Raw genomic sequence first — 20,298 nt, 5'->3', positions numbered from 1 at the left:
CTGAGAAGCTGCTGCTGCTGCTGGCTGGCTGCTCAGCTTCCCCTCCCCCCCTCCACTCGTTAGAGAATGAGCCTCGTGCTGCACTAGGCTTCTCCACTGGCAGTCAAAAGAGGAGAAATAAAACATGCCAGTTGGACTTCTCCTGCCCTCTCAGCCCCCCAAATGAAGTGCAGAACACTTTCTGTTTCAAGTCGGGGGGAAGTAAGGAAGAAGACCTGGCTTCAAATCAATCTGAATTCAATAGGATTGACAATGGAATAAACAAAGTAAGTGCAGATTCAGCACTGGCCTCCTCAAACAGGCTACTCCACAAGTGGGAGACACAACAGAGAAAGCAAGTGTGTGGTCCATTTTCAATTTCACTGGATTGCAGGTTGACACTTTCAGAAGGCTTTGCTCAAATGAACAAAGCTACTGTGGTGGAAGGTAGCAGGAGAGACAGTCCTGTAGAGATGAGCCCAGAAAGGGCTTTGTGGTATGGAGGAATCTGATTCAAAATTAGGTTATGTCATGGATAAAATTTGATGAAGGGTAAATTAAGTCATATACTGATCAATATTCATAACAATACTTTCTGTGCTTCAATTCTGAGATTGATTAAATAATCAGTCACCTAATCTGTCTTCATGGTTGTTGGGGAACTTTGTGAAAGCTTTTAGGAAGATGTTATGTCTCCTGAATCATTTATATATACACGTTATTGATAAGTAATTTGGAAGACTGGTGGAGCAGGACTTCCCTTTGCAGCCAGCATAGTATTGTGGCTTCTAATCTGGAAAACCAGGTTTGATTCCTCATTCCTCCACCTGAAACCTCCTGGGTGAACTTGGGCCAGTCACCAGCATGGGGGATAAGATTGAACCCTGCAGCACCCCATGGGACAGAGCAGGAATCCCCCAATACTATCTTCCAAGCTCTGATCTCCCCTCCCCTGATAGAACTTGAACCACTGTAACACAGAGCTCCTCAGTCCAAGTTCTAAGAGGCAGCTCAGTAGGATATTATGGTTGACTAGGGGTAAAGCCCATTGTATCTAGGAACACAATGGGTGCTAGAGCCTGGGGGTGGGAAGTGGAAGGTGGGGACTCCCCCCTTTGAGATGATGCATGCTGTTTATGGTCCAAAGCCTAGAACAACCAGGAGGGTACTGGGGCAAGGATGCACCCCAAAACAATCTTGGAACAGACTTCAATCTCATTTACCACTAAGTCATGGGTCATTCTCCACATGATGCCAGCAAGTTCTGAATGCAAGGATAAGAAATACTCTTCTCTTTCCTCTATAATGAAAGGAAATTGGGCAGAATGGCCTGCAAGAATGGCTGGGTCTCCAGGGGTGTTATGGGCAGTATGGAGTGGAAATCCTTGCCTCCCCTATCTGCTGGTGAGTGCCATCAGTCACAAGCAAGGAAACAAACACCAAGGGCAGCCCAGCCTGCAGGTGGAGAACGTTTGCAAGTTGCCTGCCACTCACCCAGGTCTGTGATGAGGAGGCCTAGGTAAGCAGTAGGCTGGCATCCCCAATTACAGTACCAGAGAGTTCACCCTTCAAAACATCCATTTTCTCTAGGGGAAAATTTTTCTCTTTTTAGCCTAGAGCTGGGGGGCCTCCCGTCTCCCTGGTGTTCCCCTATGGCCCTCCCTTCTGTTTGTGGTTTAGGCAGGGGCCGTTGAACAGTCATGCCTCAGAGTTGGCAGGAGGTGGAGTGTAGGCACATGCTGGCAGCCTCCATGTCAGGCAGGTGGAAGGGACAGCCTAGCAGCTGGTATGCCCCAGGGTCCATAAGACGGGGAAGGCAGTCATTGGGGTGGTGGTGGGGTGGTGGTGGGGTGGTGGTGGGGTGGGCCCTCCCCCTCAAAGATACAGGCTGTCTCCCCTAAGCTTTGAAGGCAGGAGCCATTGTCTCAGGAGGGTGAAGCCGAAGAGATCCCATGCACCCCTAGCAGCTCACTCACCCCAGGAAAGGTGTCTGAGGGGACAGACTGTGAAGACTGTGAAGAAAATTGTGGGAAGAGAGGGGCAGGAGTTTTAATATGATTGGGCAGCTAGTGGGTGGACAGCCAATCAGAGGCATACAGGCGCCAATGAGGGACCTGATTGGCCCATAACTCTTAACACCAAACTCCTCCCATGACCCATTACCCCTTTTATTTCAGCTCTTGGTTACTGATAATATCAATGACTGCTGAGAGATCCAGCAGAACTAGTTGGGTCACATCCCTCCTATCTAGTTCTTGATTGAGGTCATCATTCAAGTCGACTAAAGCAGTCTCTGTTCCAAACCCTGACTTAAAGCCATATGGTATGCATCTAAAACTCGTCGAAAAAGTTTCAATGAAAAGAACACTTTCTAATGTGTACATCACATTAGAAAATAAACCTCTGTGCCATTTTTGTCTTGGCCACTGAGTGGCAGGAGCACAACAAAATCTATGCCACATATTGCAGAAGGTACAATAAACACACAGGAAAATTATCTGAAATAACAAGCAGACCACACAAGGATGTTCTTATTTACAGCACCATCAGTAGCATATACTTAAATGTATTAATTTTAGTCCATTTTATAAATCAGAAGCTTCATTTCCGCCTGTATTCCCAGCCTTTATTGTTGTTATATTTGCTGAGTAATCATAAGGGCTAACATTTGTGTATCTAAAGGGAAGCTGGCATAACTGTGACTTTGTTGATAATAAATTTAAAAAATAGTTCAAAATGTTGTGCGCATAATATTAAGAATTGGAAATCAGTGATTGCAATTATATTTTTGGAGTCAAACTCTGTTCTTTTTATTTCTCCTTTTTTTCCTCAACTGAAATCCCCACAGTCTTTTTTCATAAATAAATGTATACCTCTCTTGCTTTTATAACTCAGCTAAATGTTACTGTCTAAAGGAGATACATAAGAATAAGAACTCTCCTTTAGCTTCTCTTCTCTGATTTTAATAATTCCTTGTGACATTTCCTTTTCCAAATACAGACAGCAGGTGTAGATCTAGAGCAGAAACTGTCCTATTGATGGGTGAGAAAAAAGAACCTCCATTTTATTAGCAGCCAGATCCCATGTCCTCAGTGGATGTCTCTTGCCTTAGCTGGACCCCACTGGACAAGTGTTTGAGCACCTGGTTGCCACAGTAACTATATAAGTGTTTCTGGGAAGTCAATATTTGCAAGTAGATAACTGTGCCAAAAAATAAATAAATTGGACTAAGACAAAAATATCTCAAAAACCATGATGGCTGTAAATAAGTCATGCAATATGGCTGCCATGGAAAAGGCCCGCTCTTGTGTACCCACCAAACAAAAATCTCTAACTGGTGGAATATTCACGGGCAGGAATGTATGGGAGAAGACTGCCCTTCACCCAGTACACAAGGGCATCACAATACATGTTTCAGATCTTTTGTGTTTGGTGCCAGATGGTCAGTAAAACATTTCTTGGTGTATATTTCTATTTCTATCCTTGGTGAAATAAGTTTGTGTTGGTTTTTAAAGCAACAAAATATTCAAAATCTGTTTAACAATTTATTTGGGATGAGTAAACCCATAATGAGCAGCAGTCCCTATTTCAAATTGCTATCAGATCTCTAAAGAAAACAGTACTTACCTCTAGCCTACAATCATAGTAACAGGTGATACTAAAGTGACCAGAGTTGGAGGGAGGTAAGGCGGGACGCGCCGCCACAGCTGCGGTGATGGTGGGGCCCCGTCCTTTACCTCCCTCCCGAGCACAGCGGCGGTGGCAGATGCTGCAGGACATTCCACCAATGGCCCGGGATGTGGGACCTTTGGTGAAAAGTCGGGACCATCCCGCTGTTTTCATGACACATGGTCACTATAGGTGATACTGAAGCAGACTACAGCAATAGTAAATATAAGCTTTTACACGGAGGGAGCTATATGGATGCATAAGTGTGCATGGGTATGATCCATGTGGACTTGAAACAAATGGTTATTGGTTAAAGTTGCCAACCTCCAGGTAGGGCCTGGAGGTCTCTCAGAATTATAGCTGATCTCTAGACAACAAAGTTCAATTCAATGGAGAAAATGGCTGTTTGGACTCTGTGGCATTATACCTTGTCCCTTTAACAAAGACTTTGTGTGTCAAAATGGGCAGTTAAAGGGTTTCGTGGTGTGGAGATAAATAACATTGTCTGGTAAATAGCATCCTACTATTCCTATCAAATATTTAATGATTTGTCTGCAGATCATTTGATAGGGGATTACTCTATAACACTCTTTTATGCTTGAATCAAGTATTGAGTGGTCTGTTAAGAGCACATCTATACGTGAGAGTCTTAATTCCGCCTTGATGTATTACTCCAACAATCGCTGATATTATAAGTAAGCAACACCTTCTTCTGTGTATGTTACTTAAAAAAAATAGTAAGCAAGATACTCTTGCTATATGTTCCACTCACTATGATTTTTAAATCAGAGAGAGGGGAGCAAGCCCTTTCCACTGAGGTCATCCTTTCCAAAGATCATTTCATTTGTGCTGCTCTATAATCCTCTCAGTGACAGGCGTGCCTTCTGTGCGCAATATACACTGATGTCCTTTCACAGTGTTCTCAGATGAGGAATGAATGATTGGTAGGCACAGTTAGGATTTTGCATTGCTTGCAATAATCTCCTGCACAATCCTCATTAGTTTTGTGTGGAAATGCTGCACTTCTGAGCTGGTGAACGTTAGAGAACTGTGTTTCAGTTGTAAAGTAAATTGCTTTCATCCATTTTTTTCCTTGCCAGCACAATCAAAACAAGCTTTATTTTCATGCTACCTTAAGGGCACAATGAATTTTCAGGTAGCTCCTTTCCACAGAAATGGCCACAGGAGGAGAAATGTAAAATTGTGCTGTTGCTAATTTATACTTATGTTTTATATTTTTCTTCAGTTTGAAATATGGGCAGCTGTATGCCAAGTGCTCAGGGCACTTAGGCATAGACAGATGGATCCCGTTCCCCAAAAGCTAGATGCAAATCCCATCACAAATGTTCCCTTTTCCTTATGCCTATAATTCCCTTGCAATTAGCCAACACTCATCCTGTGAAGTACTCCCTGAAAACCAATCACATGAATCCTCATATACAACCCCACTTAGCTTCATTCTCCCTTGCCCCTCCCAACAGCACCTCTGTTTCCAAGGATGAAGGCAAACTCATTTTCTCACTGCCTCCTCTTACTCTTTTACTTTGATTTTCTAATGTATGTGAACACCATAATGAGAAGTATCTTTCTGATTTAATGCAGTGGTTCCAATCCTAGGAGATAGGGATCCCTGGGGGGGACACACACACACAGAGCTATTGCAAAGTGTCCACAAATCCATATGTGCACTAAGAATTGTTGTTTTGATATTTTGTGATTATATATATTTTTTCAGTCAACAGATACTAACAGTACAACTACTTCTCTCTCCACGTGTGTGTGTGTGTGTGGGGGGGGGTCTGCAACTTTTTTATGTTAGAAGGGGGTTCTCATACTTGAAAAGGTTGGGCACCACTGGTGCAACAGGAAGACAAAGAAGAGGTGTTGAGGATTTAAGATTCCAGTGGTCCTAAAACATCTAGTTTTGGAAGTAATAGTTGTCCTATCTCTTTCCTGAGGTGCTTCTTAATCTCTTTTATGATTCCTTTCTCCACAATGTATTTGCTAATGTCTAAAGAGTGTCTCAGAAATAACTCTAAACGTCACTTTTAATCTTTGCATCACTTCTGAATACAAAAGTGTGCAACAGTCATTATAAAATCAAGTGTGCATTTTGATCTAATTTCCATACATGAAAATTCAAGTACCATGTTCAGCGCTACTTATGATAATGCTGCAAAGTGCCTCATTGTTAACTAGGCGGCTGCTTTTCATATCAGCCTCATCACTGCGAGCTATGAAATTGTAGTTTTTATTGTACTGAGGGACTGGGTGGGATGTAGGGATGTGATTTTAAGCACAATTAAATTACTAATGCTGTACAGGTAGCTGGAACTCTCCAGCAGCATCTCAGGACATATTCTTTTTATATCAGTTTAATAAAACCTGTTTAACTGTCATTGTTTCTACAAAAGAATTTTGGGAATGGCGAAAATGCTGGGACATCCCTGTTTACAGATTCTTAGCCTCTTCCAAGAATTCAAGGTTGGAATCTATTATGCATACAAGTCTTTATGTAGAAGTAATTCTACTGAAGTTCACTGCCTTGCTACCTCATGACTTCTGAGTAAGCCTTCATGAGATGAGGCCATAAGGATATGCATTTATTGTGTGTATCTCTATATAGATAGGAGATGGAAGGTTACATGTCCCATTTACTTTACAAAAGTCCAGTCTGAGGAATGCTTCATTTAAAAAAGAAAGCCAGCTTGATATAGTCGTTAGGAGTGCGGACTTCTAATCTGGAGAGCCAGGTTTGATTCCCCACTCCCCCACATGCAGCCAGCTGGGTGACCTTGGGCTCTCCACAGCACTGATAAAACTGTTCTGACTGAGCAGTGATATCAGGGCTCCCTCAGCCTCACCCACCTCACGGGGTGTCTGTTGTGGGGAGAGGAAAGGGAAGGCAACTGTAAGCTGCTTTGAGACTCCTTCGGGTAGAGAAAAGTGGCATATAAGAAACAACTGTTCTTCTTTAATTGTAAACATCAAATGCCTTGAGCAGGTTCTTGCAGAGGGGTAGATGTGAACATTTCAAGTAAATTATTGAATTTATATGCATTATTTGAAGTTCAAATTAGAAGCTGGAGCATCTGCTGAAGAAACAGAAGCATGACAGTGGCCTTGTCCATGCAGTTTTTGGTTTCAGAAATATATGGCACCAGCCTAAGCAGGCCTATTCTGAATCTTGCTTAGGTTTATTCAATGGGGCTTAAGCACAGGAAAATGTCTTGAGGATGAATCTTATATTTACTACCTTACCCTCCATGATGATTCTCACCATACCGAAAGATGAATGTGTGAATGAAGATACCATGTCTGTTTTTTATATGCTTCGTCTACCACAATAGTGCCTTTTTAAAAATATTGGCGTAACATGCAGCCCTGCGCTTCAGGATCATCATGGTAGACCCTTTCATATGTATACATTCTCTCTGTTATTGAGTATTATGCAGAGACAAGGAACTCCACAAATCATGATTGAGACAGCCATAATATTCTCAAGTAAATTTGGCAAGTTCTTCATTCAGCTTTAGCAGCAACTCTGAGTTAGCAAATCGGGTGTTGTGATTTGACCATCAGATATGGATAGGATCCATGACTGGCAATAAATTAGCACAGAAATAAAAGAGTTAAAAAACAGATATGAGAACAAAGTTTGAGCCTGGTGTTGATGGTACCTTCAAAACCAACAGATTTCAATTCTGGAGGCATTTCCATACATCACTAAAAACTGCTTTACACAAGTTGAATGGCATAGCGCTAAATATTATCACGCCTCCAAGCCCCTCCTCACCTTTTTGCTGTGTAGGATTCATCTGCCGCCTTTTTGTGCTTCTCATCCTCCATATCAGTTGCTGGGAATGCGGGAAGAGAGCAATACGCTTTATATGCAATTCTCTTTCACCTGTCAATCAATCCAGGCAACCAGTCCCTTTTCTCCATGCTTTAAAGGTCCCACAATGCCTGCTAAAAATTTTTTTTTAATGCATACTTCTCTGTTTAAATGCCTATGCATATAATCATAGGTGCATAATGCTTCTTGAACACCACCCTTTATGGAATCATAAGTCTTTTGAAACTTTAAAAAATTAATCTTGTTCCTGATTTTTTTTGGGGGGGGACTTTAGAGAGGCATGCTTTGTATTACAAATTTTGGGGGGGGGGGAATTTATTTCTGGCATCGGCTGCACGCTTATCCATCTGTTCGTAGCTCCAGGATATTAGGCATTTTAAAAAAGACGTTCCTATCCCTGGGAACGTCCCTGTCCCTGGGTGTGAGGGCAGGATGAGGGTGTGAGGGCAGGTGCTTTTAGCACATTTGAGCCTCCATACCTTCCCTCTGCTGGTTGCCTGCTGGTTGCTCTCCAGTAGCTAGCACTAAATAAGCTGGTGGATCCACTTTATGTGGTTCCCCAACTAGCACTTTAAAATGGAGGATGTAGCCAGCTGGTTGCTGCCCAGATGCTGGATGTTGGCGACATCATATGAAGGGGCTGGAATATAGTGACTTTGTAAGGTAAGCATTTCAATACATTTAATGGGTGTAGAAATGCCATGGGTAGAAGCAAGAACTGAGAGACTTTGCATGTGTAGATGCAAATGCCTTCATATACATGGAAACAGCTTTCCTGAAATGTGACATAAAGGCGTATTATTCTTATTCTTCTTCTCATGATTATTATTTAGATTTAGATTTATTTCCCGCTACTCCCTAAACAGCTCATGGCGGGTCACAATGTGTAAAAAACCCCCATTAAAACTCCTATTAAAAGACTTTAAAATACTCCCAACATGACAGAAAACCCCATTCCTCACCCCTATAACTATAACTAAGGGGGGAGGGTGTCCAAAGGCCCGGAGGCCTAGATGGGCAGTAGATCTACCTTGCTAACCCCAACCTCAACCATAGACCTGGCGGAAGAGCTCCTGTGGAATGCTGTGGGAGTAGTTGCCGGGAAGGGCTAATTAGAATCAAAACACATAAATAACTGAGTGATAGGTATAGCTAAGATTGGAATTAAACATTTGGTAAGACATGTGAATGGCGTACAAAGGTAAACATTAAACACTGACCACAGCACATCTAAATCATTCGTGAAATGGCCAGCAATGACCACAATACTAAAGCTCAAAGAGAACTGCAACAAGCTTGTGAATATATTTTCAGGTCTTTCCTTAGTTTTTCAATGCCGGTATTAAGGATTTATTGGGGTGGGGGGAAGGATATGAAAAATACTAAATCTCAGGCAGTATTGGATAACAGGAGAACATGTCTGGAGCTGGTGCTATGGCAGCTGTTTCAGACATAAGTCATTGCCTTATGTTTCAGTTTTTTGAATGGTAACTGAGTGTGTGTGTGTGTGTGTGTGTGTGTGTGTGTGAAAGACAGAGAGAAAACTGCTCCAAAAGCTGAAGACATATCTTATGCCATATTGCTGCTGCTGGTTAATCCCCATAATTAAAAACTCCATACAGTAGGATGGAAAGGATTGTGCGTCCTTTGAAGGGTGGGAGATTTCATATTTTCACAGAGGGAGGCTAAAAATCTGAAATGCACATCACAGAGCAAAACCAACCTTGATCCCTAACTTCTTGTCACTTCCATGGAAGCAGCAAAGTGGCACGTTTTATTTTGCGTTGAGGTGGGGTGGTTTTGTTCTTTCCAAGTGAATAATTAATAGCCATGGCAGTGCTGCAGCATTGCAGGGTTTCTGCTCGAAAACATCTATTACTGAGCAGAAGTGGTTTACTTAGTGGAAGAAAGGTGAGCAGAATGGCAATGAGAAATGAAGGAAAAGAAATCGGTCTAATCCTTACTTGGTGCAAAGTAGTGTACTACTGCCACACGGGAGTCTGAAAAGAACGTCACTGCAATATAATATTTGTCCCTTGATAAATCAGACCCGAAGGCACCTGCTGTGTGCATAGAACTGGCTCAGCAAACCAGATAATGTGGCCATCTTGTGAAGGTCTGGCAAATAAAAGAGTCAATGAACTGAAATAATGTAGGAATTAATGTCAAAGGAAACAATTCTGTTCAAACAATGCCCAAGATGGTTTTACTTAATAACTATTATTGGCATGCTTTTTAATGTTTTAACATACATTTGATTCTTTGACAACAGAGGAAAATAAATGTTGGTGTAGAGATTATTTTCCTAAAAGGAATCCACCTAATACTGAGGCTCAAAACAAGGAGATTTTTGTCTTGTAATATTGATTATCCCAAAAAGGGAAGCATCAAATAGTATTTTGGTTTTGGGGAAGGTATCTAACAGAGGCAGAGTCCCTGGGCAGTTGACCGGAGGGTTCAAACAAGATGAGGGACTTCTTTCCCTGCACAGAATCTCATACCCACCCTGAGCCAACCAGGAAGTGCGGGCTATAAAAATAAAGTAATAGTAGCAGTTGACGTTTACTCTGCTCTGGTTCAGCCTCACTTGGAGTTCAGTTTTGTTCAGTTTTGGGCACCCCAGTTGAAGAGGGATGTTGACAAACTAGAACGTGTCCAAAGGCAACAAAATGGTGAGGGGTTTGGAGACCAAGACGTATGAAGAAAGGTTGGGGGAGCTTGGTCTGTTTAGCCTAGAGAGGAGACGACTGAGAGGGGATCTGATAACCATCTTCAAGTATTTAAAAGGGTGCCATATGGAGGATGGAGCAGAATTGTTCTCTCTTGCCCCAGAGGGACAGACCAGAGTGAATGGGATGAAATTAATTCAAAAGAAATTCCATCTAAACATCCAGAAGAAGTTCCTGACAGTTAGTTTCTCAGTGGAACAGGCTTCCTCGGGAGGTGACGGGTTCTCCATCTTTGGAAATTTTTAAACAGAGGCTAGATAGCCATCTGACAGAGAGGCTGATTCTGTGAAGGCAAAGGGGTTACAGCAGATGAGCGATTGGGATGTGAGCGTCTGGCATAGTGCAGGGGGTTGGACTAGATGACCCATGAGGTCCCTTCCAACTCTATTATTCTATGATTCTATGATTCTAGGTGGTTACATTCTCACTACAGCACTATCTGCATTAAAAGTTGTAGTAAAAGCATAAAGATAAAAAGAAAAAATGCATTTGTAGCATATTAGTAGCTTTCAGGATCAGGTGGGACTGAGTCCCGTTAACCCAGTTCACACGAGCAAGAAGCTGGAATAATTTGGTTTGGGACAGGTAGTGAGGACATGGGCTAACAGAATGCCATGCCTGATAAGTATGGCTGGAGACTGGAGATATGACCAAGGGCTGACAGAATCTTAAAATCCCATAAACATGCAGTGTAAATCCAGCTGGGTGAAAAGTCAACGTGATGTAGTGGTTAGAGGCAGCGGCCTCTAATCTGGAAAACCAGATTTGATTCCCCAGTTTGATTCCTCCACAGGTAGCCAGCTGGGTGACCTTAGGCTAGACTCAGTACTCTCAGAGTTCTTTCAGCCTCACCTTCTTCACAGGGTGTCTGTTGTGAGGAAAGCAAGGGAAGATAATTGTAAACCCCTTTGAGTCTCCTTTGGGAAGTGAAAAGCAGGGTACAAAACACTAGCTCTTCTTCAAATTCCCCGATTTGGGGGAGGGGAAGGGTAAAAATCTAAATAAAGAAACAAATTCTCAAACATCCAGCAAGGTATTAGTACTGAGGAGCCAAATCAGAGGCTGAGCTTAGATAGCCCCTGCACTGCCATGATCTGCTCACTCACAGAACGAGACTGAGCTATACTTTTCTAAACACTTTGTCTTCAGTGTAGTCACAAAGGTATAACTCTGTTTAGGATTGCCCTGTCAATCGCCTACCTCTGATGGGCTGTACTAGGATGCAGGAACTAGGGAATGCGGTCGAGGCTCCCTTCTGGCTCAGGCTCACCTGTGGCTGTGGTGGCTGAAAGACAGGGATACCAGCCTCCAGAGCTGGAAGTTGGGAATCCTCCAGAATTACAACTCTAGACTACAGAGATTAGATGATTTGGAAGGTCAAGTCTTTGACATTGTACCTCAGTGAGGTCCCTCTCCTCCCCACATTTCGGATTATTTCCCAATATGGAGTTAGCAACTCTGTGCTCCAATCCAGCACTGGTGGTCAGGGGTACCTACTAACCCTACTCAGGCAGGCAGGCAGGCAGGCACTATGTCCTGACTCTCAAAATCCTACGTTAGAAACTCTTGGCACCTTATGATTACAGGGACTGAGGTACAAAATCTCAGATTTATAATAAAAAATCCAAAATAACTTTACTCTTGGGAAACTTGTGGAACTACTACCACCACAACAACCAGCCACAAACAGGTGGGCTTGAAACATTAACTTGTTTCATTAATAGCACCTGAGAGTCACCGATGGGGCCTTTTGCTGCTGTGGGGGATCCGGTGCCAGGAAAGGACCTGGCTGGAGGGAGTGCAGACACCTGGCCCCGGCATCCCCCGGGCAGCACTGGACATCGGGGCAGCTGCGGCGGTGGGAGGGGCTGAGCCAGATGTCCTTATATAAGACGGTGCTCTGTGGATCAGCCTCTTTCCCCTCCCAGTGCCTGAAGATGCATCCCATCCTCCCTCCCTATTGTTAGTCATTGGAGTTGATGTTGGTTTATAAGAGTTTGGAATTGCTCACATTTATGGTTAATTTTCACAGCTGGTGGGTTGGAAGCATGGGGTGGATCTTTTGTGGGGTGGCCAAGCTTGTACACTGGCGTCCCCAGATTCAGGGGATCCCATAAGGAATTGCGTGGATGCTGAGCCTGATAGAGGGCTTGCATTTCTGGGTGGCAAGGGAACCCAACAGAGGCGGATGCTCAGTAGCTCCCCCCATTGCCACCTCCCATTAGTCAGCAGGTCTTGGAGCTGGGTTTTTCGGGCTGGCCAGCCAGTGGAACCTGTTGAGGGGGTATTCCGACAAGGGCTGCCTTGCAGTCGGCTGACCACAAGCGGGCTGGATCAGCCACCCATGCTAGTCATGCTCAGGTGAGAATAAAGGCTATGGCCAAGTTCATGCCAAAATATAAGAGTCCAGTGTCCTTATTGAGGTGATCAGTATCTTCCCCCTGCAAAGCAGTACTAATTGCAACACTAACAACCTGTCTTTAAGTACAAAGTTTGAGACCAGTGGCACCTTTAAGATAAAGTTTTAATCAAAGTATAAGTTTTTGTGCCCTTACACATATTTGGGCTCAAACTTTGTTTTGCTGCTTCAGACCAACACAGCTACCCACCCAAATCAACCAGTCTTTAAGTGAGAGGTACGTTAACAATATGGCTCAGATTTTTAAAACTTTGCAAGAGAGCATTTAGTGAATAATCCTGCTGTGCAACTTCTATGTGGAACTTGCATAGACTTTCATCACATCACAACAAAAACAGTCCTTGGCTGTAAGGATTCAGGATAAAAATAGTGGTGGTGGTGGGGGAGGGATTATCTAGCACTGTGTCTGTAATAATTAAGGGAACATTTTATGTGTGTCCCAGGATGTTAAGAAAACAGCTTACTGAAATATGCTTAATATGTATGTAAAATATCATTTTGGGAAGTAAATAATTTATTAGGATGGCTTTCCATATAATACTCCACTTTATACTGCACGACTAGAATATCTTTTAAGAAATTAGACTGACAAGTCAGGAGTGTCTGTTCCCATAATTAGACACAAGGGAGATCGCTTTATGGCTGTTTTGTAAGCTGCAGCCTAGTCTCTTTTGCATTTTTAAAAACGTAATTTACATGTGTTTGTTTTACAGGCTTGCAAAGATTTTGTGAAGATATTGAGATGATGATTGGATTCCAGCCAAGCAAATTTTGGAGGATCTGTTGGGCATTTGTGACCCCAACTATTTTAACAGTAAGGAGTTTGGGAATGGGGAGAGGAGGAGGGGGGAGAGGTGACCAGGAACATCTGGCTTGGCTCAATGTTCTTCTTGCTGAGGATGTATTAGCAGCCACCATAGCTACTAATTAAATCTGCTGTTCCTTTAAATAATTTTAAAAATTAGAAACCTAAATGTTTAAAATATAATTTGCACAAGTAACTTCAGTTTTCAGGTGCTGAACCTGTCCCAGCATATCTTTTTTTGTTGTTGGATCACTGTGATCTCTTTGGCTTCTGAGTTCCCATGTTTTATGTATTTGAACAACCTATTCAAATTCTTGTCTAGCAGCTGTTCTAAGGTGGGCTAAGGAAAGATGCTAAGATGTACTCCAACCCACTGAAATGTCATACCATGATTTTTCCAGAGTTCCTGTTTATTTTCAATCAGGCTGATGGGAGAGAGAGTTCAGCAGACTGTAATGAAAACTCTCACCCATCAATGAATGAGATTATACAATGTCCCAGTATTCATTGGACAAAGTGAAAGTATAGAGAAAACTACAAGCTTCCATTCTTCTTTTTTACATCTGCTTTTGGGCCTCCTTTCCTGATACACTAGAAGAGCGGGAGCTAGGTTTCCCAGCAATAACCTGAATGTATGCTTAGGTCCTCAGGAGAGATCATGGTAGGAAACCACACAGGATAAGGCCTTTGCCATAGCGCTTACCAAGATTCTCATATTCCCTCACCCCATGAGGTTTGTCTTGCATCTTTTCTTCTAGCCTTCCCAATATTGGCCAAGGCAGCTTGGCTTAGGCAGCCTTTTGGAGTGTCTTAATTATGATTTATCTAGTATACTATCCCTCCCCCAATTCTGCTCATTTAAAAACATTTTATTGGTGTATGTCATGCTTTCATGATTGCAAGCCACTTTGAAAGTTCCATAACCAAAGATTGGGGTAGAGGCATTTTAACCAATAAATAAATAAAACAAATTGTTTTACTTATCAGTGATAGCTTGGAGCTCTTTTCAGTATGAGAGAAATACTGACATCTTTCTTAGAAATTATACCATATTGAGAGTGGGTGGAGCAATCTCATGCCAAGAACTTATTTTTCCTGGCAAGGTTTTTCTCTTAATCAAGTTTGCTGAAGTTGAGCCATTGCAATGAAAGGTTCTTGCCTGGTTTTACTTTCCTCTGTACAACCTGGGAATTTTAATACAAGACATATACTTTCTACCAACAATCCCTGACAACCTAGATGCTGATGCTTCCTATTATCACTAGGTGTCAGCATTTCTCTTGGCATTCTTTCTTTCTTTCTTTCTTTCTTTCTTTCTTTCTTTCTTTCTTTCTTTCTTTCTTTCTTTCTTTCTTTCTTTCTTTCTTAGGGCTTTCAGAGAATTTGTGGGATTTAGAGCAAAAGGGGAGGGAAAGTGTATATAATTTTTCTAGAGCAATCTATAAATGTATAAACTGCTGGCTAATATTGCATCCATATTCCCATTTTTGAAACATATGAAAAAAGTTATTAATTATATAAATACTCATTTTTCCTGAGTTTTCTCCTATTTCACTGCAATTTTACTTAGCTGTGTTAAGGGGGAAACCTGTTACATGTGTTTATTTTAAAACATGAGCAATTTTCAAATTCTAAAGGCAGAACAGAACAGCCATATGTTCAAAAAGCCTTGGATATTAATTCCTAAGCATGGCATACCCACACTTCCTTCTGAGCATGACCCTATGCTATTATATTTTCTTAGCATCTGTTATTGGCAGTGAGATAAAAGGATCTTTCATCCCTCTTCCTCCCACCTTTTCGGCTGACTGAAAATAGGGCATGTTTAACCCTCTATGATCAAGAATTAATATCTTTGACTTTCTAAACAGAATGTGTACAGCTATTGTTCTGAAATTCTATATATAACAACTTTTAATCAGTCTGAGCATTACTGCTGAAGTGAGAGCTAGTGGCACAATTCAGGAAGAGCCCTGGGAACATTAATATTCAGAAAGGCATTCACAGATATTTCAGAGCAAATATGATTATTCCTCACAGGATTTATAAAGATGCATATTTTAAAAATATTATTTATTTAGTTAGTTTGTTATGTTTGGATTTATATAACTGCAGCTCTGAGAGAACTGGTTCACAGCGGTTTACAATTATATAAATACATATCCAAAATATCTGTACAAGCAACCTTTGAACTTTATAGGAACCTCTGCCCTTCCCTTTCCCCCATCTCCCTAAACGGACCACTTTTACTGAAAACCTTTACTAGGCAAAAGACATCCAGTGAAGGGTTAAAATAAAGCACTTGGTTTAACTTGGGAGTTGTTAAAAAATTGAAAGAGCTTAAATAATGTGGAAATATAACAATGCAAAGCTGTGGAAATTAAAGTAGACTTGGCAATTCCTCCAAACCCCTCATATGTTTTTTAAGAAACTTTTTTCCCAGCCTTCCTGGAAAGAATTCATGGAAGCATACAAAGACTCCATTATATCCTAACGGTGCTGTGAGGTAGGTGAAGTGAGACAGTGACTGGCACCAGGTCACCCACTGAGCTTTATGAATGAACAAGAATTTGTACTCAGCGATTCCTAGATTCAGCTCTCATTAAACAACACATTAATTTATTATCCTGTGCCCTCAATAGAGCTGCCCATCTCCTTAAAAGTCCTGGAGCAGCCACAGAACAGGCAGTGACTGGACTTCTGCCTCACCCATGCCACTAGTATATTTATCCTCATCCACCACCATATCCATACATGAAGAGCTGAGAAGCTTAACAGGCATGGCAAAGGCATCTGGGGAGCTTCTGTCCATCTGCCACTGAGGAGTGCAAGAGAACAAATGAGTCAGCTTGGGATGCTGCCTCTGCAATGCTGCCTGCCTGCCAGCCATCTGCCTACCACCTACAATTTTCAGTAGTAACCAAGAAGCGGCACATGACAGCTATTTTGAATTGTTCAGGGTTAAGTCAGAGAAAACAGCTTCTACTGCTGGGGCAAGTTGGTCCCCCACTCCAGAGCTTAGCAAAATTTCTAAATAAACAGAAAGAAAAAAAGGGGGAGGAATTCAAAATGAATAGACCAGAGGGGGAAAATGGGCCATTTCTGCACATGCAGAATGTCACTGGATAGCCTCTGCATGTTGGCAGCATATTCAGCCCCCTCCACATGACATTGCCAGCATCCCAAGGCTGTCTAGTAGGCGGCTTGCAATTTCACTATTTTAAAATCGCGATGTGGGGGGGGGGATTTACTACCTTAAAACACATGAGACACTGGTGAGCAGCCAGCGAAAAGACTGTATGGAGAGGGAAACATGTGATAGTCTCTTGAGCATTGTCCTGCTCTCGCTGCTTGCTCACCTCTCCATTTCCTGCCTGGCAAGGCAGGCAGATTTCCACCCCTGCAGCAGTTCACTGACCATTAGGGTTCTTTCTAATGGTCCTAAGTAACCTCTACTCCCCAAGCTGCCTGCTGCCCAAGTGCCTCTTTCCCTTCCTCCTCTCATATGTCACACCCTATCCCTTTTGCTCCTCTTCTCCCCCCATCCCACTGGTCCACTTGCCTGCCTGCCACTCCCTCTTCCCTTCCCCACTTGCCTTGGACTCCTGCCCTCCCTCTCCCTCCCCAAGCACTACTTAAGCAGGGCCGCCCAAGCCACAGCACCACCCAAGCTGAGGCACTGGCCGATCTGCCTGAGCCATGGCACCCGAGCTGCTGCAGTGTCACCCGAGCTACAACCCAAGGCAGCAGTTCAGGTAGTGTGGCAATGACAGCTTGGGCGGTGCGGCTTGGACGGACCCACAAACCTCAAATTGGTTGCCTCCATTAATTGACAGGCCAAGGAGCCATGAGTAAAAGAGCACATTGCTCTCTCTTGTGCTTTTTTTGTCACTAGTGAGGAGAGGAAAAGGCGATACAGATGGCAGAGTGTGGAGGAGAGAAATAGCTCAATTTACTATCTTGCAATTGCGAGTAGGAGACATCACACGATTTGGCCCTCTTTGCCGAAATGGCCATGATTTTCCTTCTCTCATCCATAACTAGGATTCAAGAACAAATGCCCACAAATCATCTGGGACACGTGATTGCATGAAGTGCAGCAGCTGTGTATATTCCTTTTTTTCTTTTTAATGAGCAGTTTTAGGGAGCGGTGGTGGTGGTGAGAAAGGGACTCCTTTATCCCTTTCCCTCCAGCATTTCCCTACTTGAAATCACCTTCTCAGTCACTTGGGGAGGAAGGTTAGGGGTGGATGTGTATCACTTTTATGATGTCAGAGCACAACGTATGAGCTTCTGTGTAACAGGAAAATATTTCTCATTGATTGTTGAAAACAATGAGTTGCATTTAGCAGAAACAGACAGGACATCTGCATCTTTCTTGCTAGTTTGGCTTCCGTTAAAATGAATATTTGATGTATTTGAATGGTTAAGATTATCGTTTAAATTGATTCACATCTCCTGGAATACAAGCAGTCATTTGTACATGGGCCTTTGTGGCAACACTGCTATAAATCTTCAGCATGCAATTATTGTATGTGTAGGCAGTTCACAGACATCACTGAATTACGGTCAAACATATGCAGATGCATTGCTCTTTATGCAATAAGTACAATGAACTAACAAGATAATTCCATTAAGCTATACTGCCAGTAGACAGTGGAATAACAACTATTTTTATCAAAAGAACAAGATTCTGGAATCACTTGCTTAGATAAATCTAACGGTTTCATGAATTTCTGTGGACTTCTGCTGTAGTTACTGGTCTGACAGAGCTTGGAATCTGACTGTCGAGGCACATATTAATTGTTGTATTTGTATGGTTGAATGCATTATCCATTTGCATGTATAAATACATCTATGTTTATGTGAATTATATGGCCAATACATATGTATGTGGTAATGTGTACGTTATTATGTGTTCTTGTACCAGTTCATCCTTTGCTTCAGCTTCTATCAGTGGGAACCAATGACTTACGGCAGCTATCACTACCCTGGATGGTCTATGCTACTTGGATGGCTGATGCTGGCCTGTTCCGTTATCTGGATTCCAATTATGTTTGTGATAAAAATGCACATAGCTCCTGGCAGCTTTATTGAGGTAAATCTTACCCTCCCTCTGTTTTTAATGTATAAAATATAGTTCACAGGCTCTTTCCCAATTTCAGAAAAGGGGATTATGTTTACGTTACGAAATACAACATCTTTGGAAAAAATCTTTGGAAATTTTTAAACAGAGGCTGGAGTGGCTGATTCTGTGAAGGGGTGGCAGGTTACAGTAGATGAGCGATTGGGATGTGAGTGTCTTGGATAGTGCAGAGGGGTGGACTAGATGATCCTTGAGGTCCCTTCCAACTCTATTATTCTATGATTCTATGATCTTCAGGTTACCAAATGGACATCACTGAATGGTATGTTGCAACTGGATGGTGGGTGAGGATGTCCTGGAGGTTGGTTGTTGGGTTTGATGCAGGTAGTGGCAGAGAATGAAAGCTCATTTCATGCTCCAGCACCACTCCTATCTGTATGACTTGAGTAAATAAGGGAATGCTGGTCCACATAGGAGGAGTCTACTCTGCAGCTCCTCTCCACCTCAAGGCAACCCTGGTTTGGGGAGAAGGGACAGCATAAGCTCTTCCTGTGTAGTCTTGAGCTTCTTCAGTCACTCTGGCATCATAGCTAGGAGCAGTACTGCAGTTGCTCCCATGCCACTGGGTGTGATATGAGACTTCGCTGTCATGGTGAATGTAAGAATTTTATTCACAGGAAACTTATCATGGGGTCAGGTCAAAGCAAAATTCCACTGAGTGAGCCTTTTAAAAATGTCCCTGCTTAAGGATTGCATAGGTATTCAATGCACATCTGACCTCCACAGTCTACATGCCCTGCATGTCTACACTGTAGAGGGGTACAAGTTCACAGACCTTCCCCCCTCCCTTGACCATCTATATGTGTTTGCATTTGAAATCTTCTTCTAACAAAATAACATTTGTTCCTCCAGTAGTGAGGCCTGTATTAGATATGGATCTGCAGAGATCTGCGCATTTCGAGATCAGACATCAGCATTCATAAAGGAGAGTTTTGAGGAGAATTTTTAGTTGCAAATTAACCTCAGCCCTACTCAAACTATTAAGTGCTGGAAGACAGGATGTGATTTTGACCTTCACTCTAAAAATACATTTGATTGGGGCTATTTACTTAGTGCACTTTTATTCTTCCTTATTATATCAAAGGAGCAGAGGACAAAGTACATTGAGAGCCAGTTTGGTGTAGTGGTTAGGAGTGTGGACTTCTAATCTGGCATGCCGGGTTCGATTCTGCGCTCCCCCACATGCAGCCAGCTGGGTGACCTTGGGCTCGCCACGGCACTGATAGAACTGTTCTGACCGAGCAGGAAGATCAGGGCTCTCTCAGCCTCACCCACCCCACAGGGTGTCTGTTGTGGGGAGAGGAATGGGAAGGCGACTGTAAGCCGCTTTGAGCCTCCTTCGGGTAGGGAAAAGCAGCATATAAGAACCAACTCTTCTTCTTCTTCTTCTTCTTCTCCCTCCTCCAGTTTATTCTCACAACTGCCCTGTGAGGTGGGCTGAGAGACAATGCCTGGTCCAAGTCACCTCATAAATTTTGTAACAAATGGTGATTTCAACCAGACTTTCCCTGGTTCTCGTCTAACACTATATGACACTGGATCACTACTGCTGCTACTTTGGCCCTGGTGACACACAGTAGGGTTCCCTACACCCAAACAACCAAACAGAATACCTGCTGTAGGGTATTTTGGATCAAATTTTACTAGAGCAAAGACATATATTAGACACTATTCATCTTACCCAATGAACGGAAT

The 20,298-nt window shown here is 42.6% G+C and overlaps 1 protein-coding gene across 2 annotated transcripts in view; it reads left to right on the top strand.

The window, feature by feature from the left end:
* The window catches only part of SLC6A5 (solute carrier family 6 member 5), a 95,565-nt gene that overhangs the window by 66,101 nt on the left and 9,166 nt on the right, over positions 1-20,298 (top strand). For both annotated transcript variants that reach the window (XM_077322029.1, XM_077322030.1), the window contains 2 exons: positions 13,366-13,466; positions 18,388-18,555. In XM_077322029.1, coding sequence (XP_077178144.1) covers positions 13,366-13,466; positions 18,388-18,555 — 269 coding nt within the window. The remainder of the gene's footprint in view (positions 1-13,365; positions 13,467-18,387; positions 18,556-20,298) is intronic.

The sequence above is a fragment of the Paroedura picta genome, chromosome 2, assembly GCF_049243985.1.
Source record: "Paroedura picta isolate Pp20150507F chromosome 2, Ppicta_v3.0, whole genome shotgun sequence".
Taxonomy (NCBI): Eukaryota; Metazoa; Chordata; class Lepidosauria; order Squamata; family Gekkonidae; genus Paroedura; species Paroedura picta.
This window is presented reverse-complemented; position numbering and strand designations above follow the sequence as displayed.